Raw genomic sequence first — 25,186 nt, 5'->3', positions numbered from 1 at the left:
TACTTTTTATTGTCATGAGCAGATAATGTCAGTCAGATGGGTTTGAATCTGCAGAAGGCATTACTTTTACTAAAGCTTTGCTGAAATTAAATTTGGAATTTGAATAGATGCCCAGGAATGATGTCAGCTATAGCAGATTAAATTTGCTAAGGTCTCTTCATTTTAAATGTGTTTTTTAAAAAAAGAAGATAATTCTTTCAGGCTTTGGCCTTTTAATGTTTTTAGCCTTTGCTTGGGCTGAATTAACTGTTATACTTTGGGTTATTGAATATTAAATTTTAAATCTACTTTGTAATACCTTTGGCAAGTACATGGATTTAACAGATGCGTATATTTCAACAATAACTTGTAAGTAGTAAAAAATGCAATATTTTATCTGTCTTTTGCATACTGTCATAATTATTCTTTTATATTTTTGAGGAATGAGTAAAGGGAAAGGCAGAAAGATAATTACTGATGTGCAGTATTGTCTGTTTCTTATCCCCAAAAGTTAAATACATAAAATAATTCTTCAAATAGTTCCTAGCAAAACCAGTATAGAACGTGTAGGAAAATAACTAAATAATTCAATTTTCTGTCTCTGATAGTATTGTGTATTAGATAGATCTGGCCAGGATTTTGTATTATTGTAACAAGGTAATTTTATTTTTGTTCCATCTGGTGATATGCTTATGGTCTGACTAAAGCCTGAAAATTGCTAGCCTTTTTATTTGTATCTTATATTACATTAATAGCAGTTGTCATTATTATTTATACTTAATCTGCTAAAAATCTTAATAACATAATTAAATCAATTGCATCCTGGAGCAATGAGTTCTGCAGGTAAATTATATCATTTGTATCCTGTTACTGGAGACAATGTGAAGTGTACAGTTTTCAAGTGCTTCTTTAAAATAATGTTCAAGTAATTGGAAATGAAAAGTCCTAACTTACTGCAGTGCACAGCACAGCTTTGCTAACACAGCTATATCCACAGATCAGTACTTTGCTCTGTGTTAAAATCATAGAGCCCCAGTTTTAGCTGGAAGGGACCTCTGGAGGTCATGTAATCAAACCTTACCAAGGTACTTGAGGGCTTGTCCAGCTGAGCCTTGAACACCACCAAGGAAGGGAATTCCACAACCCCTCTGGGCAACCTCTTCCAGTACTTAACCACCCTTGTGGTGAAAATTTTCAAAATATTGGAATTTGTCACTGTATTTTTCTGCCCAAATACCAGAATTTCTCATGTTTCTACCTGTCTTTTCCCCTTGTCCTATAAATGTGCACCTGTGAGAAAAGTCCAGCTCCATCTCCTCTGTATCCTTTGACTAGGTATCTGCAAAGAGCAATAAGGTCTCCCCTGAGCCTTCTGTTCTATGGGCTCCCCATTTCCTTTGATCATTCACAGAAGATCGAGAGCAGCCTCGCAAGAACCTTGTCCAGCTCCTTCAGTGCCTTTGGCTCCCTCCTGTCTGGTCTGTGGTTTTGCTTCTGCCCAAGTTGGTGAAATGATCCCTTCTTTTTGTCCCTCTGCAGTAAGTGCTTTTCACTCCCACAGTGCCTGTTGGGAGTCTTAGGGAATTTGGAAGACTCTGGACAAGCCTTTCCAGGGAAAAATAAAATGTTCTTTTCTGTTCTTCTTTATTGCCTTCTAAAGAAAATACTTGGGAATCTTCTCCTCCCCTTTTCCAGATCGTATCTTCACCTATGTGTGCACCTCTCTTTCACCAGTGCTGTAACTATCTAAATACCATGAGAATTTCTTGGCTGAGACCAGAGAAGGCAGGGGAATAGGTTTGCCATTCCTGCAGAAAAAGGTTGGCTAGGGTGCATATATGCAGCTTTAGTCTCAGTTATTTCTGTAGGATGTTAACACATGAGGGTTCACTGATGCCTAATGCTGAAATAAGAAGGTACTAAGGTAACCTTTATCTTACTGTTGTATTCTTCTCTTTCTGGACTTTGCCTTATACATAGGTCTTTACGTCATCTGACTTATTATGTATTAAAAAATTGAGACATAATATTACTTTCTGGTATGAAGAATATCAAGCACTAGGTTGCTAATTCTAGAATATGTTTTTGAGGTTTCCTAATATAATTAATCTCTTTGATCTCAGAAGTGGTATATGAATACTCTTTCACTCTTTTAGAAGAGCAGAAACAATGTTGGTCTGACTTTTGAAGATGAATGTAAGATAAAATTTTTCTGTCATATTCAGTTTTTGTCTTTGTGCTCCTACTTTTTGTCTTGTCTACATGTCATAGTGCTTGGATAAGTTATATTTCTGCTTGTTTGTCTGTTTTCCTTCTGTCTTCCTCATAGTTTAATATAATTTCCCATGCTGCCACAAGTTATTTATGAAATTCAGAAACCAAGGTACAAAGTTCTTGTAAAGCTTCTAGCTGCTTTTTTGTACAAAATAGGTGCTTTTTATAGAAGGTGAGTGTATCTTAAAACTGTATTAGAAATTGTGTTATCCATTAACTCTTAATTTCTCTGGTCATCTTTATTAAGTCTTTGAAAAGACAGGGGAATTTATATTAAAAAAACAAATCATGTGATACATAAGAATTGTGTAAAACTTTTAATAACACTCTTGAACAATTCGATCTTCCCTCTAATTCTTCACATAATACAGTTTTAGCTGATTTGCAAAGATGCTGTTCCATGGTTGAGTTCACAGTGAGGAAATGTTAGTCTGACCAAACCATTTGTACAGCAGTTGAGCAATATTTTAGCACTGCTTAGTTACCTAAGGTGGGAATTCTCTGCTGTTGGACATCTGCACAGGGGATGCTTCTTTTGTTTTATTTTCTTCTGTGCTGCAGCTCAAATTTTGGCCCCAGGAGTGCTCTGTTTTTCCTGAGAGTGAGGTGGCAGTGTATGCCTCGCTGCCTCTGACTGTAAGCTCTTCTGCAATAAGTGAGAAGCAGGGTTTGTGGAGAACTACTTTTGTCTTTTGAGTGGGAGCAGATGTAATACTTCACCCAGCTGGGGTGTGCTGGACAGTGTTGTCGCACAAGGCACCGTGTGACCAAATGGAGCCACTTTGGAGACCCTTTTGAGATGTCGTGAGGACTGGTAAGCTGCTTGCTCTTGCCTCAGTGACAGTCACACTCCTGAACTGTGTAATTTTAAAATATCAGTATCACTAACAGAAAAAGAAAAGTGTCTTTCATTAAAAACTTAGTTGTGTAACTATAGCAAAGTGTGATTTTTAAGCCTCTATGAATAATGTATCAATGATTCAGACGGTTTAAACTCCATGATAACTGATCAGAATTCAGGAATAGAGCTAAATTCTCATACTGCAATAATAAGCTGATACCAGTTTAAGATAAGTTTACAGGGACTGATCAAGGTTGTCCTAATTCAAGGACCGTATACAATAAGTAATTCATGTTCTGCAAAGGTCTGCTGCAAGGCAAAAAGAAACAAAATCCATGTGGTGGAATACTGAAAAGGCTGGATTAGAAGACCATACTAGAAGTAATTGATATGTCTTTTTTCTTGCTAAAAATGAGCAAAGAAAACAGTGTTGTGATTTCTGACAAGTACTTGACAATTTTACTGTTAGACTATTTGTGGATAAATGAAGAATCATTAACATAGGGAGGGGAAAAAACCCAGTCCTGAACTATAAATACACAGTAATGGCCTCTGTAATACTTTTATTACTCAAAGTGATTTCAATATCAATTTGATACTTATCTCAAAATTCCAGCTCAGAGCTCAGCAACTGTGTAAAGACACTTGAAAAGTTTGTAGTCCTTAGGAGGAAAACTGAGAGTAAAACATGAAATATTATGCCACTCTGTAAATCCACATCATTTATATGTGAACAGTATGAAACTATGAATGCTATGGAGAATGTGAATAGGAAATAATTATCTAGTGTTCCTCTAATGCAAGAATATAGGGAGATCATATACAACTAGCATGCATTACATTTAAAACCTACAAATGCCGGTATATTTTCTGTAGTGAATTATAGAAGTGTAGAATGAACTGCTGCAAGATGTTGGGGAGAATAATGAGTAAGGGATTTCAGGAAAGCTTCAGGCAAATTCATATGGAATAAATCTAGCAGGGGCCATGGGATGTGCTATCAAATGTAATCTCTGGCTCAAAAAGTCCCTGGTTTGGGAAGATGCTGGAGAAGGCTCATTTGATGCTTACCTAATTTCATATTTGTTCCCTAGATATGTAGTGTTGGCTGGTTTTGCAGTCAGGATATTGGCATGTGGTAATCAAATAAAAGGTCTTTACAGACCTCGTATTCCAGAAATTGGGTTGTTTTAATGAACAAAAGGAAAGATTATTCTGGCTATATCCATCATTTTAGTGATCTCAGTAATATTCTGGCAAGTGCTTCAGTTTAAACTTGAGCTATGGCCATTTAGTGTAAATGTTTGCAAGAATGCTAGAATTACAGCTCAAATCATGCTGATGTTAAAAGTTGAAGATTAATGACTGGAGCACATTCTTTCTGTTTTGTATGTCAAAATTTAATGCCTTTTCTTAAAAACAGGCTCATAGGAGATATTTCCTGTTGTGTAAAATTCTGCTCTATGATAGAGAGGCCGGATCCTTCCTAGTGCAGCAGCCCTGGAGGATTTGCTGCCCTCAGATCCACTGGTAAAGGACTGCCCAGAGCCAAGGATTGTGTCATCGTGGGGCCTCCCTTTTGCCATTTTTGTGTCAATGCTGATACGCACAACAGCCTCACAAAAATAAGTTCCCTATGCCAAAACACCTCAGTGAGAGCTGAATCAGGCCACATGGAAACAGTGGAACAGTCTGGGTTATATTTCTAGGTTCTCAAGCAAAAACCTAAAGCAGGAAACCTTAGTTTGCAGAATAATTAAAGTCTGTATGAACTCACTAAAGTTGTGCTCTCTGCAGAAGGTAAATTAACTGCTTTATGCATATATGAATATGAGATAATGTTATTAAATTCACTGAGATACTGTAATGTTATACATTACTTGGACTACTTTTATAAAATGTAAAAGTATATTAAATTACATGTGGGTATCAGAAAGGTTTTAAACTAGGTGGGTTTTTTGCTTGGTTGGTTTGGTTTTGTGGTTTTTGTTTGGTTGGCTTTGGTTTGGGGTTTTTTTTGGGTCAAATGGCAGCCTCCCTTCAAATTTTGAGGGAGCTAAATAGTCATGAGAACATCCTGTTAATCCTTAAATGGGCTGTATTTAGTGAAAAATCTGGTAGCCTGAATTAAAAACTTGTATTATTTGAGATCTTGTACCAGACCAAAAATGTTACATGTGAACTGCAAAATTTTTTTCATGTATATTGGAACATATAATGAATGTTGATATTGCTAAAATACAATGTACTAGACATCATATTTTCCTCCAGTCATTTTCCATCACAGTGTAGTAAATATTTTTCATATTCTAATGTATAGTTGTCTTTAAATCAAAACAACAAAATCCAAGAAAAAAAGTGCCACATCTCCATGGGATGTTTGGTATAACTAGTGGTTACATTATAATAGATACACTGCAATGCTTTTTTCTATCTCTATTGGTTGTTATGTGTTTGACTCGAAATATTCCCTGAATTTAGCACTTTTGAGTTTTCAGAGGCTGTACTGTCAGTCTTTTATCAGAGGAAAACCAAAATGTCAGCTTTGACTTCCATTTCCAGGCTTTCCTTGAAATGGATCTATCCTAATGGTCATCATTTAGGCATCAAATGCTGCCCTGAAAAGTGGTTAACAGTGTAAAGATGCTTAAAATAGTTACGAAATAACAATGTCACTAGTCCTCTATCCTGTTTTGCTGTTGTGTGGGGTTTTTTTATTTTTATTTTTTTTCTTACTTGTTCACTTAGGCCATTTTATAGCCTGAAATAAGAAAAGGCTTATTGTCTTAAAAAGGAAAAGGCTTATTTTCTATCTTTTACTCATCTTCTATTGGAAGTTTTATAAATAATCTGACTGATGATCCCATCAATGTTGGAAGCTATCAAACATATGATACTTTTGCTAAATACTAGTTATTAAAAAAAACCTAGATGAACTTAATCTTTCTGATGACAAATTAAGTTACTTCACAGAAAACATCTGTGGCAGCACAGAAAATAGAAGTGTTTGAGAGCTCAGCTGGGATACTCAGGCTGAACTTATTTTAGCCCACACTGAAAATTCTTTTGATGTGGTGAAAGAGTGATAAATGTCACTTTTTGTTGGAGATTTAAGAACTCCAATTGTTTTAGTTTATCAACAAGATTATATGGTGATTGGAATATGATCCGTAGGTATAGACAAGAGGAAGCAATGTACTGCAGAGAGGGTTCATAAGACAAGGGATGAAAATAGAAAAAGATCCTAGTATTGGAAATTGGACCTAAGCCAGTTGGAAACACAGGGCAAGTTTTTCAGTAAAAAGAATACTTAAACACTGCAACAATTTAGAAACAATTTTTGTTCTTTCTTACTATCAGCTCTTGCTCTATTCTGTAAAATAAAAAAGTAGTTGGTGAAGATACTTCAACAATACCATTGCTCTTGAAAGTGATGTGGAATTGGTCAAATGAGTGTGTTAACCTGTGTTCAGATTGCACCTGGCTGGCTGCAACAATGCACTTTTTAGGTCGTACAACATGTGTGTACACTCGTTGCTTTCCATAGCTACTTTCTGGAGAGTCAGATATATTTTCATTTTGAGTGAAGTACAAAGTGCTATTTGTTGCTAAAGTGTTTCTAGTATGTTGGATTGATAGTGTGGATATTTTTAAGAACACTTTCTCTCTTTATAAGAAAATGACTGTACTTTATTAATGGAAATGAAAATTAGATTTTACCAGTCATGAGACTTCTCCTTTGAGTAGCTGAGTGTTCTTGTGCTTATAATGTTCTATCCTGTTACTTCTCTGTGGGACCCGCTGCTGTCTTCTTTTTGATGGGATATATTTGAATATCTCAGCCCAAGCTCATTAAAATGCCAGTTTTCAAAATCAAGGTTAAAAAAATGGAAATAGAAAAGATGCAAGGGACCATCTATGTTTCTGATAGATTTTTGTCTGTCCTGTTCTTAAGCTTCCCTGAAAAATATTCCATTATCACCCTGGGTATCCAGCTCTAGTGTTTAACTATTCTGATTACAGAATATTTCTTAATTTCTAGCCTAAACTTTGTTACAAATTAAAGTGATTGCTTCTTCTGCTGCCCTAACTATATACTGACAGCCACTGATTTTTTTTTTTTTTTTTTTAGCCTTGGTACCTGAAATATATATAGATATATTAAAAAAGCAGCATATCTAACCAAACTCTTTTATGAACTAGTAAATACAATTATTGTTTCCTTTCTTTATGCTAACTTTATTTATATTTATCTATACTTATGCTCAGGCTGTATTCTACTTCAGGGGAAACCACCTCACTGTTTTATTGGGGGTTGGACTAGATGACCTTTAAAGGTCTCTTCCATCCAAACTATTCTATGATTTTATGATTAAATATTTGTACATTTTTCATCACACTAGAGTGAGTTCACTCCTCCATCTCCCAGAGCTTGACAAAGCTTTTGTCTGAATTAATCTCCAGATATGTTTTTTGCTACTGGTAAGAGGTTTACAACTATTCACACACGCTGAAAATGGTCAGACATTATGTTGATGGAGATTAATACAGGGAGGAAGCATTATGACAATAAATCTACAAACAGAAGAAAAATAAGCCCAAAAAAGGATTCTGATGAGCTGCATAGGGCTTACTTTTCCTTTGTCCTTCTTTTTTGCGAGTCTTTATTGCTCGTGCAACTTTACCACGTGTGTCAAAGTTTAGTCATCAGTGTTAGTAACTCTACAGAGTGAATAAGATAAGAGATGGAGTAATAGTCTTTTTCATTTCCTACCCTACTTAGCAGGAGGAGGGGTTATGGTTATTAAAATAGGAAAATCACTTTGGTCGTATACCTGACGAAAGATGTAAACTTATTGCTAATGTACTGCTCCATCAGTAATGCATTTGGCATTAAGAATGGTTCAACTGCTCCTCTGGCCTCAGGTTTCAACCTGTAAATGTGAATAGTTTTGGTGGCCTCTGCTAACAGTCTTTTAATGTATGTTTAACATTCAACTGCTGAAGGGTCAAGGAAGTACTAATTAATAAGGTAGATAAATAAATCATGCTTTTAGAACTTGTCATTTTAAGCAGTCTAAGATTAAAAACCAACATTTTATTTGAAAACTCATTATTTTAGTTGCTTTTTTGATTTGAATTCACATATTTCTCTCTTCTAATTTCTATTTGGAATATGTATACATAGATATTTATACCAAATCACGTGTTGATATGAAAAACGTGACAGGGAGATATTTTGCCAGAAAAATTTAAACTTAACTAAACTTTACCTTTATACTTTGGTTGAACTTGCATGTTCCAATGATATTAAACACATTGAAGTGATACTAAACATCTGACTGTCAGCAGAGTTTTGTTCTTGTCTCTAATCTTTTTGCATGCTAGACTGTTGAACTAATTTTTAAATGTACTGCCAGTTTTTACCATCAGTTTCATACTCCACTCATCTTTTAGGATGTTTAAAAGCCAAAAGCTGAAATCTATCTTCTGGAATTAAGGTTAAAATGCAGAATATGTTAAGAAAAGGCCTTTCTGATTTCAGTTGCACTGAGATTTCAAGTTATGTATTAATTCCCTGAAGCGTAGAGGTTATGAACAGAATAATTCTGAATCAGATAATATTGTGCATCCTCCAACAGAGTCATGTCATATACATAATGATATTCAATACAGTTCTCTTTCATACTGACTTTTGGAAAATATTAGTTTTGTACAGATTGAATTTTTTTGAAATTAGAAGCCGTGAACATAAAGCTTGCGTTTTTCTCAGTTTCTTTACATGTCTTCTGTAGGTTTTGCAGTATTTAGCAAATTGCTCAGGCCAAGTTGAAGGATGTGTGGAACGTATTCTTGGCTCTTTGTTAAGGACACTCTATATATTTACTTTTCTGCCATGCATATGCAGTACTGATGACTCCATCATCTTGTTTACTGAATCAGAAGGCATTTTGCAAAGGTTTTATGGGACACTACTGCTTTATAGATTAAGGAGGAAAACTACTGCACCTACAAATATATTTTTTTTTAACTTTAAAATGAATAAATATATAGTCTTCTTCACCATGAGAGGCACTTTTATATTGAATAAAGATGTAAAAACTACCGCATTTCTATCACTTAGTATTCTGTTTCCAGTGATGGGAGAGAGAAAATACTTGAAAAGGAATATAACAAAGAATAGGTACAAGGAGTGAGTCTTTTTTACCTTGTAATATCCCACAGTTTGTTCACATCATGAGCTGCAGGTTACATGTGAATTCTTTTGTTTAAAAGGTATTGTTTGACTTGCAGTCAATGTTTTATCTAGTATTTTGGGAAATAATTATATTTTGGGTTTTCACCATTGATACATGATGTTGAGTTCCACATTTAGTAATGCATTAGGTGCAGAATTGCTTTCCTGGAGGATTAGTATTCTGTCCTGTTACTCATTAACATTTATATAAATTAAAGTACTAATCAGATGTTGTGAAGTGAAAAGACAAATTTTCCTGTTTTGTTGATTCTTACCCTCTGCTTTCGCTGTTGTTTTACCTGCCTGTCAGCCAGTACTGAATGCCCTTTTTCTCATGTTTTCTCTAAGGCTGAAAGAGATTTGGTGTGAGATTGAGGCTTGCTTCTCTCAAACCTGACAGCCCAGGTTAGAATGCTGTTACTTACAGATGCTTGTCTTTCCCCAGGATGTGTAAAGTAGGAATGAAGTATAGTATTCAGTATTAATTGCTTAGTTTTTGAGGGGAAAGCCATTTTCTGATAATGCAAACCTCAAATCCTCTAGCTACAGTTTAGATAACCACAGTTTAGCTTTCTGTACACACCTTCTGAATTTTTCTGATTTGTCAAATATCAATTTTAGATGACTCTATGGGGCTGATCCAGAATATGAGAAGACAGGTTAGAAAAACCCCCTCATCTCTTTCTTGTACTTTCTTCTGATTGTTGGAGCGAAATCTGTAAATGTAAACAGCAACACAATAGTTGTGACTGTCTCCACATTCAATAAGATATAGGGAATCAGATTTCTTTTACTTTCCCCCCACATCCTTAAGTTGGAGACAAGGTTGCTTCAAGCAATATCTGCAAGAAAGTAACCGTGCATGTAGGGTGTTTAAAAATGAAAATAATCAAGTTATGTGTATAGTTATTTTTTTGCTTTCCTCTCTTGATGAAGTGGCTGTTTCATAGATGCAATGTGCTGCCATTACTAAGTAGATTTTTCCTTCAATATTTTTATAGCCTGGATTGAGGAAGTACTGGTAATACTGATAGTATTATTTTCCTTTAAAGTAAAAACATACATGAATAAAGACTTTGATACCTTTGAAAGCACTATTTGGTGTAATCTGCTCTCACTGTATCACATGCAATACTGTGTATCATCCAGAACTGCACTCACCTGACAGGAGATGCTTCAGGTTACAATGCAGAAGGTCTCATGTCTCAAAGGGCTGCCTTTGCCCTTCTGTCCCAAAAGCTCAGATTTCTAGTCCAGATTTGGCAGAGATTGCTATGTGGGATGTAATGAATTGATTCCATGTGTTTGGGGTCAATTACTAATGAAAAGCTGATTTACAGTAAAAACGGCTGTGGTAAGGGTAGACTCCCTAATTTACAGCTTTAGTTTGAGACATTTTTTTTTCTCTGCTGGCATCTGTTCTGTTATAGTCTTTTATAAATATCAAGAAACATTTTTCTTGTTGCTATGGTCTTTGTGTAAGTAATGTATAGCAAAAGGGGATGATTTTTTTTTTTGCTTTCTTTGTTGAAGTAGCTCAAAATGAATGCTTGAAATAACCTCTTCCAGCCAATCATTAGCTGAAACAACACTACTCCAGGTTGTTTTTGTCTGCACAAATCTTGCCACAACGGATTAGTTATTTATTTTCTTTATATCAGTGTAGTTCAGTGGGATAAGCTGGCAAATGCTTTGTTAAATCCAGATTTCCTATTTCCTTTTGCCTTGTATTCTGGATTCTCTTTCTCTAGTTATATGCTCATACCAATAACTTGGCAGTTACAATTTTTCACAGTCAACCACAGCTTTTGTAGTTCAAATGACTTTTACTTTACCATTACCTCCTCTGTGTATGATTGTCAAAATTATGATGGCTTCATAAAAACTTTCTAGAAGAAGGTTGGAAACATATGAAATGTGATAAAACAGGTAGTGGCCTCTGATAAAAGGAGCACAACTAACTTGGAACATTTATGTTTTTTTTTACAACTGTTTATTCTGGACAATGGGGACAGTTTTGCCCTTTTAGACATTGAAAGGTAACAGTCTTGTGTTATGAAGTACACAGTTATCCTTGTGATTCTCTGTGTCCATTTCAACACTGCTGCCAGTTCTAGAATGGCTTACTCTCTTCACAAAAATCAGCATATTAGTTTTGTAGCCAAACTGCTTCCTAAAGAGTTCCTTAAAGTTAGTGTTAGTTTATCAGCTTCAGCCAATCCTTTCCAAACCAGTTTGTCAATTCATCTTAAGTAAAGAAGTTTAAAGGCACCAAACCTTAAAAACCTGTAACCTCTATTTTCTTGGGTTGTGCTGATTGCCCTGTGATGCTGGATGAGCTACAAGCAATTGCTGAAGTTCTTGTGTTCAGAAACCACAGCCTCTCATTTTCTTTCTGAATATTACAATTAAGTACTGAAAAACTGTAACAGAGTAACTTTTAATGGGAAGTAAGACTGAAGAAAACCTCAGAACTATTCAGTACTTGCAATTTTCTCTTCACTCAACACCCAGTTTGGTTCATGTGTATGAAACAGTTATTTTTCAGCTTAAATTACCAGTGAGTTTCTGCTGACTAATTTCCACATACCTGGAGAAAGATGTAGCATGTACCTACCAGCTGACCATCTGTCTTACAAAGCAGGTCAAGATGATCCTTTTATCACCCTGCCTTGAACAACTCTTCTGCTTCATTTCATTCACTGACATGCAACACACTTTCTGCTGAACATTTTATTTCTTCTTCATTGACAGCTGTCTTTATTTTCTCAAACTTTTCATCTGAGGCCTCTTTCCAAGCCCAGTTGCTTATAAAATAGTTGTATCTCTATCTTTCTCTGTCTTGTTACTGATGACGCAGTAGCAAGTTTTCTTCTGCAGTTCTTTTTGTTGGGATTATCCGTAGCATGCCTCTCATGCATTCCACATCTCTGCAATTATTCATTTTTTGCCGTCTTTCCATCTCCCACAATCTTTCAGATTCTTTGGTTCACTGAAGTAAATGAATAATTCCTTAAAACAAATTGTGTGAAAGATCATACTCAAAGTAAACTTAAAAATAGATGTGCCTAACTAAGGCACCTGGGCATCTATCTACTGCAGTGAGATCCTGGACAGCTTTACTGCAGGTTTAAGACATTATCTTTAATCAGCCCAACTTTACTTGACACTGAACTGGTCTGTGAACACTCACACACAGTCATGACTGACTTTTGGAGCTGGTGACCTCTAGGAAGGGGCAGTATTGAAGAATCAAATGTGACTAGGTCTTAGTATGTCATAAGTAGGTTTTGAAATATCTATTTGTACCCTGAGGTTTATCAGCTAATTTGCTTGCAGGCTTTCTTGCGTGTTTGTTTTAATTTTTAATTGCCTAAAAGTTTCAATAAACCTGACCATGTTCATTACCAATATGATATGCCATACATATGGCAAACAAATAGAAGATATTTTTTCTCCCTTCTATACTTAAAGCTTGGAACTTGCACGACACATGAATGAATATATGTACTTTAGTGGTCATATGAAGAAGCCTCAAATACAGATGTCGCAGAAAATACTAAAAAAAGGGGGAAAAAAAAAAGTGAAAATGTTCCTTGTTGAATGTCCTTATTTAGATAATCTAATAACTGTTAATGTATCAGTTCCAACTCCTTTACCTACTTAATTGAGTCAATGCCAATACACTGTGTAGACTGTATATGTAAATCTTTAAAGTTGCTGTTCCTCAGTTATGAAACTCTACATATTTTATTAATATATTCTATGGAGAATCTGAAAATCCAAGTTGGCTGTAACATCAATATTTTGTCATTGCCAGATTGTTGGAGACCTATGTATTCAAATAAAATCCGTGAACTTTAATAAGACCAAATACTCCCTTTTCCTCTGCTGCACTTCTTATTGATTAATAATTCACATGTTTGGGCATTGCATGTGAAGAAGGGAATTGCACATCCCTTCACAAATGTGAATGTAACAGACGATGGGGAGTGCAGGAGACATGGAGAATACTGTCTAGCAAACCAGTCCTTTTCTGCAAGGGCAGAATTCGAGCGATGGGATCTCTGTCCTGCCTTAGGTCCTGTTCACAACGTACCATGTAACACTGGACCCTACTGGCAGGCAGATCTTTAGTGATGTACCTCTTATTTCCAATGGTGCTGAACTCTGTCTTACCCAGCAAATAAATGTAATGCGTTACCTGCTTAAAATTAAATGTGTGTTAGTGCTTGCTAGATCAGGGCCAGGGCAGTCAGCGCACAAACCTAATACCTAATGTCACTGCTTTCAATAAATTATCTTATCTTTTTGAGAGTTTGTCGGGTTTGTTTTGTTTTTCTCCATATGCTTTCAAATTTTTTAATTGGTTCATGGGTCTCCTGCAGTTCCACCATGGGGAGGTTTGTGTTGTCAGGTTTGGAGGGATGAGTCTGACAAGTCACCCTGCAGGCCTCTTGATACTTCCTTATTTTCCATTTGTCACGAGTTAGATGTTTTGAAGATAATTTCAAACAAAACAGCATATTCAATTTCCCCTCAGGGGCAGAGGATTTATTTAAAATAAAGCTCTAATTCTTCTCATCAAAACCTGCACGATACTTTTCCTGTCTCTGTAGCTAATCTCTATCTGGTCTAGCTGCAGGATTTTCCCAGTTTTAAGGTAAGTTGTTTTCATTGTAACTGTGTGATTTTGACATAACTGTAAGGGTCTCTCAGTACTCAATATTGAGAGTCAACCTGATTTCTTTACTGTTGGGTATATTTTAAAACTATTTCTTTGCACTGATATTACCCATGAAGTGAAGTATTCTTAGATGAAAGAAGAGTAGTTTAGCATATGTTATCACTAAGTGTAGCTTCCTATCTGAGGATTAAGTGGCACCGGGAAAGTTTTATTTTGCCATAATTAAGGGTGAAAAAGTTGATTATTCCTGTTTTAATATATTTCCATATTGACTAATAGAGGCTTTTCTTTAACATTCACTTTAGTTTGGAAATTTTAAGTGTTTTGTTTTTGTTTTTTTTTTTCTTAAAGCAAAAACTGTGGGCAGAGGGCAAAAAAGTTTATCTTTTTGTGGGAGGAAGATGGACTGTAACAAGAACTTGCTAGGGCTGTAGCACAAACACTGGGTTAGGTAGGGCAAGAACAGAAAACCTGAACAAGAACAGGAGGTTGAAAGAGAAAAATTATTTAAAATAACTTATCATCCCTGGTGCTCCCTCTCTGGTGGATTTGGCTTCCTGAAGTAGCTGCTCATTCTTTAGTGTTCTGGATCTTTACAGCAGTTTACATGGCAGGGGCACAGAGGTGTGTTTCTGAGCAAGTTGGGCTGTCTGTAGTTCGTCCCACGATCCCCTTGTTATGTATGGACTGCAATGTATGGTGATTCTATATTCCAGCAGCACACTACTGTCCTTTCTGCCCCATGTCACCTCCTGCAGCAGCAGGTGCTGGCACTGCTTTGGCTCTGTCCTGCCTGGCCTCTGCATGAGGAGGGGTGCAGGCTCGGCTCCTCTATTTTCTGAGCATTATTCACAGAGGCAAAAGAGAGGAAAGGCCCTTCCTTTCCCCACATCTCCATGAGGATTTCTTTGCTCATGCCTCCAAGATAACAGCATACCTAAAAGTTAATTGTTTGTTCTAAGTGGTTTGTTCCTCTCTCCTTACAGTACACTGGCTCTGGCTACTTTCTTGTTTTTCTAACACCTTATCTATCTGTTTTTATGTGTATCCTGTTGATTCTTTCATTTTCAGAGACATGATTTTATCCTTCAGTGTCATCTCTGGTGGTTTGCTGTATCGATCCTCAGGTTAAACCTTTGGGGAGGAGGCTGCTTTGTTTGTCCTTTGGTTGAGCCGTGCCAGGTGCTTTCGTTGTAGGAATTTCACTCGTTGCAGTGGTGAGGTCCTGCAGAGAGCAAAGTTTTTACAATTTTCCTTCATGGAGTTCTGGTGAAGTTGGCAGATGTATCTCCATTTGCAGTGATATTATTTGGGCTGTTAGGTCCTTCCTCCCTTCCTGAAAGATATTACCTGCTCCTAATACTTTTCTCCAGTAAATCAAAGCAATATGTTTTTAACTACTTATTTCCTTGTGTGAGAGAGAGAACAGCTTACAAACACCACGATTTTTTCATTGTAAAATTGGACAACAAGAGCTGGGAATACTTGATGAGAAAAAATAGGCCCTTGAAATTCCACTCTGTCCCTGGAGGTTTATGTTGTTTCTATAAATACTGAATTTCTTTGCTTTGCTTCAGATGTTCAGCAGTTAGAAAGCAGGGAAGAACCCAGATTAGTGTGAGAGGTTATCATTAGTTATTACATGGAAGGATATTTATACTTTTTCTTACAAACTTTACTTGGACTCGGTACATAACAGGAGTGGAAAGTTTGCAAGATTTTAAGTGGTTCCTTAGTGAAGTTTCAAAGATGCTACTGGCGCCTTTAACCAAATAAATGCTTTGCAGTTTTTGAAAAAACCCCAGCCATTTCTCTCTCTTCTCTGCTGTTATGCTGTCTGAAAATGGTAAGAGATGTTGTTAACCCAGTGACTGTTCTTCAGATATTGCTAGGGAATTTTATGGGACTGACTTCTGTTTGACTGAGTTAGGAATAATTCTCTGAAAGTCCATTATTTGATACCGGATTAAAATTGTATATGTGTTAAATCCACAGAAGTCAATGAAATGCACTATTTAATTATCTACCCACAATCAGTATTTAAAAGACACATCTCAAACTGGTTTATAACTCTCATAGGGTATATTTTAAATCTATAATGTGCATAAAAGCTACCCTAGAGAAAGAAAACTAATTACAAAATTCTGAATTGTTAGGATTATTTCAAAGCAGTGAGCCTCTTTTTTATTTTTCTGTAAAACAGTAAGTACTCAATGATGTTATCCATTTCTGCCAATTGCATCAGATGGAACCTCTCATGGTCTCATATCTGTGTAAAATTTAACACAGTTAAAGTTACCGAGTTAAAGCCATACTGAGACATGCATCCCTTACCCTTGGGCTCCTTTCAGTCAGCATCCGAGGACACTCATCCTCACTGTTCCATCATGGCCCCAAAGCCCCTTTTCCCAGCTGGCAGCGACACTAGTAGCTGGCAAAGCTCAGACATATTTACTCCTACTTGGCACCACCCTCTTGCCTGGCTTTTTGCACAGCTCTCACTCTGATTGAAACAAACACGATCACTTATCTAAGTCTGTGGTATATTTGATTATTTGGCAGTTGCTTCAGAAATGAAGATTGTTAGTGACTCACCAAACAAGACAGGTGCCATTTACAGAGCACAGGAGCCGCTTGGCAAACCCAAGTCTATGGCTGAGCAAGCAGCAAGGAAATCCTCTCCTTTGCCTTCTCCAAACCCAAGCTTTGGCCACACAACTTGGTTCTTAGGTTTGCACTGGAAAGGTAGAGCTGGGAATCTGTTGCACAGCTGGAGTACTGCTTAGTCCGCAACCCTTTTGCTGTTTGCATGCACTTAATTCTTTTTTTGCTGGCAGACGCACACAGTTCAGCGTTGGATTTTGACACATGCATGCTGCTGTCCCAGAGGATTCGCTGAGTGGGCTGTCTTGCAGCTACTGCATTTTCCACTAGTTAAATTGACAGTTACCTACTGTGTGGAGTTGCTAGGAGAAGGTGAATAGTCATCATTACAGCATATTCCTTCAATAACAACCTGTAGAGCTCTCTGGTTTCTCTTCGGCAGGGATTTATACATGTCTTCACTACTGACTTAGCATTTATACTGTCATATTTTTACTGAGAGGCTGGTAGATAGTTATTCATTAAGAATCAATTCAGCATCAACTAAAGACAGGAAAGCTCTGGCATTTGAACATGCACCCTTTTTGTAGGGTGATGTGGCTGATATTGGCTTCTACCATCTGCTTTCCTATTGCAGCCTGTTTCTTCAACCTGCAGAGCAGAAACCATCCTTTCTTTCCCTTTTGGATTGTTAAAACCATTCACTTTAATCCTGCATGGCAATGAATTATAGTCCATTTTAAGGAATAAGGAATCTTTTCTGCTTCTGTGCATATTCCTGCAGTAGAAAAAGTGCATAAGAAAGGAGCTTGAGCAGTCAGTGTAGTAGCTGGCTCACCCGTATGGATTAGACTCGTGAGGTCAGAGGAGCTGTGTGTTACTTGCTCTGTGCTTGGTGCTGTGCAGGGGCGGGGGGAGGAAGATTGGATTTGTCTATCAAAGCGAATAGCGATTCAGGCAGGATTGTCCCTCAGCTGTTGTAATTCTGATGTGTTTTGATATGACAGCAGCTACTGTCTAACATGCCTGGATCTTCTGACATTTGTAGTGGACTAAAGAATGCTTTTACTTGCTGCTGAGCCTGACTGTACCTGTATCACTGTAGGACAATAACGATGGGGGCTCGAGCGACGGAAACAACTCGGGAACTGGAAAGCACCTCTATAAAGTACCAAATAGGAGGACATGCAGAGAAAATGTGGCAACGGCTCAAAGGAATGTGAGTAGCTTCTTTCCTTGGCTTTTGTTCTTTTCCCTGGGAAAGATCGTTTTCATCTGTTTGTTTAAATGACTAATTAGCAAATGGGCAAGTTATCTCCAAGCTGTGAATAGTATTTACTCTCGTAATACAGTGTATCGCTGTCACATATGATAGTACTTATATTAATGTCAGGTTCAATCCCCTCATCTAAAAGATATATAACTAGTGAGAGTTATTATCCAAACTGAAATGCAGGTAAGTCCTTTCAAGTTAACACTTCCATAGCTCTGCTATGTTTTTATAAATGTTATCTTCAGAATTGGCATTGCTGGAGCTGTTTAATCATTCCTGTCAGTATATATAGGTAAGTATATAATTGCAGTTCCATGGGAGGAATCAGTACTTTGTCTTTTGAGAGTGCAGATAAAAAAAGTCTGTGTTAAAAGGTACTTGGCTGTTATGACGATGCTGTGTCTCTGTGGTCTTTTGTCAATTATTTTGGTGCTCAATAGTGCTAAAAACAAATGGAAGGATTATTTCAAGGGGCCACTATGCACCTGCTGTGTGTAATTCACTCCTCTCAAATGCAATTTTCAGTGTAGACAAGTGATCAGTAAATAAACATCTGCAACCTGTCAAGAGAGAAATTCCATCAACTAGTCTGTTCTAAACCCCTTAAACTTCAATGCCTCCTTTTAAGTCTTCGTCTGTGTTTTGCTCTGAAAGCAGAGGTCGGGATGTTACAAAGAAATACATGTTACATTTGTCGCTTTAGAAGCAGGGAAATGGCACTACTATTTTTGCTGGAAAGATTTGAAATTCTGGGTTTCTAAAGGTAATCCTCAGATGCTACATAGTACTTCAGCTGTTGAAGGAAAACATATTACTTGCAGTGCTAAAAGAATGATGCATTGGCTGTGGCACTGCCTGTTCCCCCTATGCATTGGGTAGATATTCAGGCTGGCTGTGGGAAAATGACTTTCCATCATCTGCTTTCTTTCAATAGAAAGTTGATTTGCTTCACTGAAAAGTCACTTTTCATTTGTAGCCAGGCATTTAACAGAACTTCTCTGTGATATGCTTTTGAATTTTTGCTCTGAATACTACCATCACTGTTTAAGATTATGCACTTTGGGAACTGTTTTGCCACTAGGGACCCCAGAGCAAATCTTTTGGTCATTTCCTTATGCCACACATCTTGCCTCTGAGTTTCTGCTGCTAGAGACCTCCATCAGTTTGTGCAGACATCCATTTGTTTGGGGTCTAAGTTGCTGCTTTTGTTTGTTCTATACATTCTCTGCTGGGCTCTTGGGTTGACACATTTCCTTTCAGATGGCTCTGGAATGGTTCCATTAAATAGACTAAAGTAAATAACTAAACATTGGTGACATTCAATACAACTCCAGAAAATAAGGTTCATACTTCTTTAGGAGTAGTTTGTTGGAGTTTCTCATATATCAAAAGCAATTGGAGCTTACGTGTTTGAAAAAAACACACATCTTTTGCAGGTTGGTGCCAACCTCTTGACTGTTTGTTTGTGGTAGGGGAGAGGGACAGGTAAGTAGGACTGCTGCAGATAAACTGACTTGGGAAGAATTATTTTATAAACTGTCAGTCAGGAGAATTGTTTCATCTTAGAGAGGGAACTGTTAATGAAACTAGTATGTGTGAAGCAAAAGCAAATTTATGAGTTTTTAAAGGAGTGGACAGTAGTATAAATCTGCATTGAAGTAAAGATGTGCTATGAAGCTGAATCTGTTCTTCCTGATGGAGTCTGCAGGCCTACTGAGTTTTCACGAATGTATACATGTGATTTTTGACACAGTTTTATTGTATTTTGCCCGTCGAAAGTGCTGATTACTTTCTTGCAAGCAGGTCATTATTTCTGAAAGAACATTGGATTTCATTTAGGTAACTGTCAGGATGGTGTTTAAAAGCTACGCACTAGGTCCTTACTTAAAAGAAGCTTTTATTTTCTTTTAGCATTTCAGCTTTTCACATTGTAGGCATTTAATTATGGATTTGGCTGCAAAATTCCATATACATTTAACCTCCTGTCTTGGCATGTTTTTGTTGCTGATTTGTTATTGTTGTTCTTGTATATTTTACTTTTTTTTTTTTTTTTTTAATTGTAAATGCAAGCTATTCTATAAGATAGTCAAATTGAGTATGCTTTAGGATAAATGAAAATCCTTATTTGAATGCTCAAGGAGAAAAGCTGGGTATTGTGGAAGCTTGAATGAAAGGGCATTTCTATGAGTTTTCTGCTCTATAGACTTGCATAGACCTTCCTAACCTAATGCTTTCTTTAAGTGCTGTGATAAAAACTTGGACATTTTGAACAAAAAAAACCCCATAGCTAACTTTCACGGAGTCCATATGGCCCTATAGCCAATCTCTGCCTTCTGCGAGGCAAATCAAAATCAAACTATATTTAATTAAATTGCAATTGCAGCAGTGCTGCAATAAAGGGAGATTCTTTGGCAGAAAATAATTTGAAATTAATAACTTCATCAGCCTTGGTGCTGAGTTTATAGGTGTCTGAATGTATAAAACACAAGCTCACTGAAACAGGACTTGTGAAAATGAGTCATGTGCATCTCTGTCTTGACTTGAGCTTCTGATCTTTGAATTAAGACAGTTTCAGTATGCAGGCTGAGCTTCTAATGTTTTGTATTTCAGGGAGAATGCAAAAACAAGTGACAACTAAACAACTAATACAATAGTGGGGCTTTAATAATTCTTTGTTATGCAGAAGAGTAAAAGCAAAAGCCATTTGAGAGACTGCTGTAATTCCAGCTGCCCAACTGAAGAGGAGTGTTGTGTGCCTCCTCTTCAGAGGACATCTCCTCACTGCCTGGCCAGGGTTCCTCAGACCGTTCAATGCCACTGAGAACTCTTTGTCCCTTAGTCTGTCATTCTCTATCAGGTAGGATCTTTAGACAGTAACTAAGTCTCCAGTTTAAATGTATTCTGGTGTCAATAAGACCAGAAGGTTTGCTACCTAGGAGGGTTTCTCTTCAGATACTGATAGAGCACAGCAGTGAACTCTGAAAGAGAAGAACCTTCTTTAAAGCATTTAGATTCAGAACCCAGATAACCAGATTTAAAGCAGAGCTCTGCATGCTTACTGGCCTTACAGTGTTTGGTATTCTCCTTAATCTGCAGATAGACTTGACTTAACTCTGCGTTCTTCACTAATCTGTGAAATGGTGTGCTGTCTGTTTACGGTGTACATTGTCTGTCTGGCACCTCACTCAGTGTAACCCACGTAACAGTCAGACACACCTTACCTTATTTTGCAAGTAGGCATCTTCTTTGCAAGTAGCTTCTTGTATCCCCACCACTGTTGAACCCAGTATTAGGAGTGAGTTCTGTTTCTGAGCTTTTAATTAATTTGTGAGAAAATAACTTGCTTTTCATAGATAAACATATTTGTTAGAATTGCCTCTAAAGGGCCAGAAAGGGGCCCTAGTCACTGATTTGAAGAAACTTGGCTAGATGTCAAGGAAAGTAGAGAAAAGGTTTCCTCTACACCTGCTGAATTATCAGAAGAGAGAATGCTTTAAAAGGCATCAAACAGAATCCGGATTAGCAGCCTGTTAGGTCTAAAAGGACCAGAATAGGTAACTTTAGTTAAGGAACCTCACCTAGTCATTCCTTCTCCAGATCCATGGATACAGGTAGAAGAGCTGTAGAACAATTTCTAGAACTGTGTACAACAAAAAGGTCTTTGTTTTTTTAAGTTCCTTCACATTTTATTTTATACTATATTTGGTGGTTTTGTTTGCTTATTGTCCTTTTTCTATGGTCAATTTTCCTGAACTAGGAAAGTTCAGTAAAGATTAATTGGAGACTACCATTATCAAAACTTAACATTTTGTGATATAAAGTTTTATAAATTTGTGAGTACTGAACAATCAAAGAGAGCAGAAGAGCTAGAATTACAGGTGGATAACTGTGAGACAGAAGTTGTCACTTACTGCTAACTACATTAGGAACAAATGGATATACAGTTCAAGTGAAAACTTTTCTTTAAAGGAAAATCTTAAGTTCTTGGAAGAATTCAAGTGACAGCTATTTCTAAAGGGAATTTAAGTAAAATGAAAGCTGTTGTTTGCCCAATTTGATTTCAGAAATGCTCTGAACAGAAAATTGAAGAATTTATATAATCATTTGCCTCTTGATTGATAGGTATCCCATTAGTACTATAATTACAGTAAGAACTGTTCCATTATAAATCATGAATAGTTTCTTTGGATTTTGAAACCAAAATCTGTTTCTGTGCCTGAGAAGTCAAAGTAAAGAATTTGCAACTTTGTAACTGAAAAATATGGATCTAATTAAATTGATAACATGGTAAATGTTAGAATTTTCAATACCTATAGGTATTTTAGCCATGCTTAGCATTAGCAATTTAGAGAGCAGTTTTATCCAGTCATATTAAAATGATAATTTTATTTTTCTGTTAAAAAAGTACGTCCATTATTATCACATACAGGAGGCACAGAATTGATTTTCTGGTTCATACTAATTTTTTGCCACAATTTCTGTCACATATCAGTGCTTTTGATGGATTAGAGTAAATGCTAATCCTCCAATTGACTGTGGGTAGGTGAATTGCTGTGCTTATAGAAAGCTTTACTAGAAGTGATTGCAAATGGAAGGAGTGGTGCATAAGCCATAACTTGCCTATGATATCACTAAGAACCACAGCAGTGTGTCTTTACAGGTCTCACAGTCCCTAAAGAATATAATATCGTGTTGAAATCCCCCATTTCTAAAACTGTAAATGTACATACACTCTGCACATATGCTTTCAATTAAGTATTTTATCTAAGATCTGCAAAGGAAATTAAAGATAACATTTCATGAAGCTAACTGCCAAACTGCAATTAAATGAAGTCTCAAATTTCTATACTCTGTTTTTTTGTTTGGCTTAGGCTTCTGACTCTACTTATGCCACAACAAATACTTCTAGGATTTCCTATCAGTGAGTATTTAACTTATAAATGTGCAATTCAGATCTCTGCCTAGAAAAAGATTGCATATAATCCCTTACACACATAGTTACTTTCCTACTATTTTGAACTCCTACCAGCTGCTTGTGCAAGGGCCCTTGTTGTTTCTTTCAAAACCCTCGTTCTCTGATTGAGCTGCTACACACTGCATCCTGCCACAAAATGGTTTCCAGTTTCTCAGAGCTATTGGTCAAAACCTTAGAGTTCACATTGCCCTCCACATGTAACTCCCAGTTTCTGCTCCACATTCACAACAGAATAAGTCAGAATATCTGGGTAGGCAAAAAAGCACCTTTTGTCTTGTTAATTATACAGAGGTGGAAAAATGCAAATGCCTAAATACTGAAATTACATAGTTACCAGTGAAAGTTATAATAAAAATAGGCATTGACTTCATACATCTGAAAGAGAAACATAAGCTCAGGTTTACCAGAATTGTGCCTGACAGAAGTTTTCCTGTAAGATGTCAAAATAATCGGTTAGGAGTCAACAAAGTATTTAGCACTTTTCCATTTTGTTTGTGTTTGCCATCCTATCTGGTTTACTTCTGATATCACCCCTGAAGGAGGGCTGGAGCATAATAGTTGCAATTATTTCTGCTGCCATTTCCTGGAGTCTTTAGAAAATCAAGACTGCAAAAAAAGGTTTAATATCTAGCATATGGCAGCAAGTCCTCCCGTGCTACTCTGCTGTTGTATCCAGCATGCAGATGTTATTTTTGTCAAACAAAGCATTCAAAGTGCCCCAAAAGGAAGCAAAATCAACCAACGAACCAAGGACCAAATGGGATGAGCTTGACCTACAGACAGTGATGAAGTACTTTGCTCATTCTCTGTTGACAGCAGATGTTTTCTGTTTGTTTTGTTTTTGTGGATTTATTTATTTGAAATTATTTTTTTATTGCCTTCCTATACTATCTCATGAAGTACTTGAGGTCACCAATGCAATTTGTGGAACCTTTAACTTAAGGCCCTACAGAGAGGAGCTGTAGTGGCAGTCAGAACTTAATATAAAGTCAATGCTTTAATTTTACTAAGGACATAGAGAGAACTGAGCAGTTGTGACTAAAATAACAGAAAATTACATTCTGCTGTGGTTAAGGGAAGCTGAACAGAAATTGAGTGAATCAGTTACAATGAAGTGACTTGTTTTTCACGGTCCATAAAGCTTTACAATTAGGCAGTGTTGCAGACTGAACAAGCCACCCTCCTCCTGAACCTCTCTTCTCTTTTAGAAAACTGCTTAGGCTTGTGAAGCACTACTGAAGGCATTTGGTGTCTGTTGAAGGCTGCAGCTGGCTGCAGAGTGGTCTGTTGCTCAGACACACATTTGCTGAATATTTATATGCAAGGAATAGTGATCTTAAAGGAGTATGTGATCTGCTCCTGAAAGTTTGGGTGATTCTGACTGTTTGTCAGCATACGTAATTTCATAAGTGTAAGTCAAATACCGTCAATGTGATTTGTTGCGTTTATTCCTGTGGATTCTGCTGGAAAATGGATAACCACATGTGTCTTCTGTGAACTGAGTTTGTCAGCTACCTGATCGCTAAAGATGACCTTTTTCAGCAGCCATCATGGATTAAATTGTCTCCCATGATTCATCCTTGTCTTATAGCTCTCATTGCTGCCTCCACACTATCTTTCCTAGCTGCTCTAGAATGACTGGTTTTGATGCCATGCAGGGAATTCTTCTGTGTTAAAAATAACCTGTAATAATGTTTCTTTTACCCCTACTATAAATTTAAACTTGAATCTGTTCCTAGGTTGGATTCCTTCTGTGTTTCCATACCTAGTTGCATCCTTACAATGCAGGAAGTTGTTTAAGGGTGGCAATATGTTAAGTTAAAGTGAAAGGGTATGGTCCTGCTTGAGCAGCTTTCCAACAAAACAATCATAGTCTTATATTGCTCATGTTTTAAGTCCTTGATTCTATAATACTGTAAATTCTACTGTAGAGTACCTGGTATTAGATCAAAACATGACAAAGTGTTGATCCGGTATGTACTTGCCCTGGGGGTTCAATTTTGTTCCAGTATCTTTGAAAGGTTAACTTTGAACTAGCAGATTTTATGAAGATCAAGTACTGCCCACGTCACTGTGGTTTTTTGATGCATCAGATAACATCTGTGCTCCTGCAGCCAGCAGAAAGCTGACCTGAAAGAAGGCCAGTATAAACATCTGTGTTGTATACTTTGGCTAATTTAAGACAATTGTAATCACATGTTTGCACCTCAACTGAATCAGTTAAGTACCGCTAGGTAATCTATAACTACCAGTTACAGAACTGTAATCCAGACCCCCCTAAGCCTATTGTTTGCCATTGCTGTATAAAGGTCTTT

General features: G+C 36.9%; 1 protein-coding gene across 7 annotated transcripts in view; it reads left to right on the top strand.

The window, feature by feature from the left end:
• The first annotated feature begins 208 nt into the window (after positions 1 to 208).
• Positions 209 to 25,186, top strand: part of PDE1A (phosphodiesterase 1A) — a 169,716-nt gene continuing 144,738 nt past the window's right edge. Inside the window, exons 1-2 of one of the 7 annotated variants that reach the window (XM_065068912.1) lie at positions 209 to 348; positions 17,729 to 17,842. In XM_065068912.1, coding sequence (XP_064924984.1) covers positions 17,739 to 17,842 — 104 coding nt within the window. In that variant the 5' untranslated portion in view covers positions 209 to 348; positions 17,729 to 17,738. Of the gene's footprint in view, positions 349 to 13,976; positions 13,996 to 17,054; positions 17,484 to 17,529; positions 17,843 to 25,186 lie in introns of those variants that run through there. The other 6 variants (XM_065068913.1, XM_021282556.2, XM_065068915.1 and 3 more) reach the window with 6 other exon arrangements.

The sequence above is a fragment of the Columba livia genome, chromosome 7 (genome assembly GCF_036013475.1).
Source record: "Columba livia isolate bColLiv1 breed racing homer chromosome 7, bColLiv1.pat.W.v2, whole genome shotgun sequence".
Lineage (NCBI taxonomy): Eukaryota > Metazoa > Chordata > Aves > Columbiformes > Columbidae > Columba > Columba livia.
This window is presented reverse-complemented; position numbering and strand designations above follow the sequence as displayed.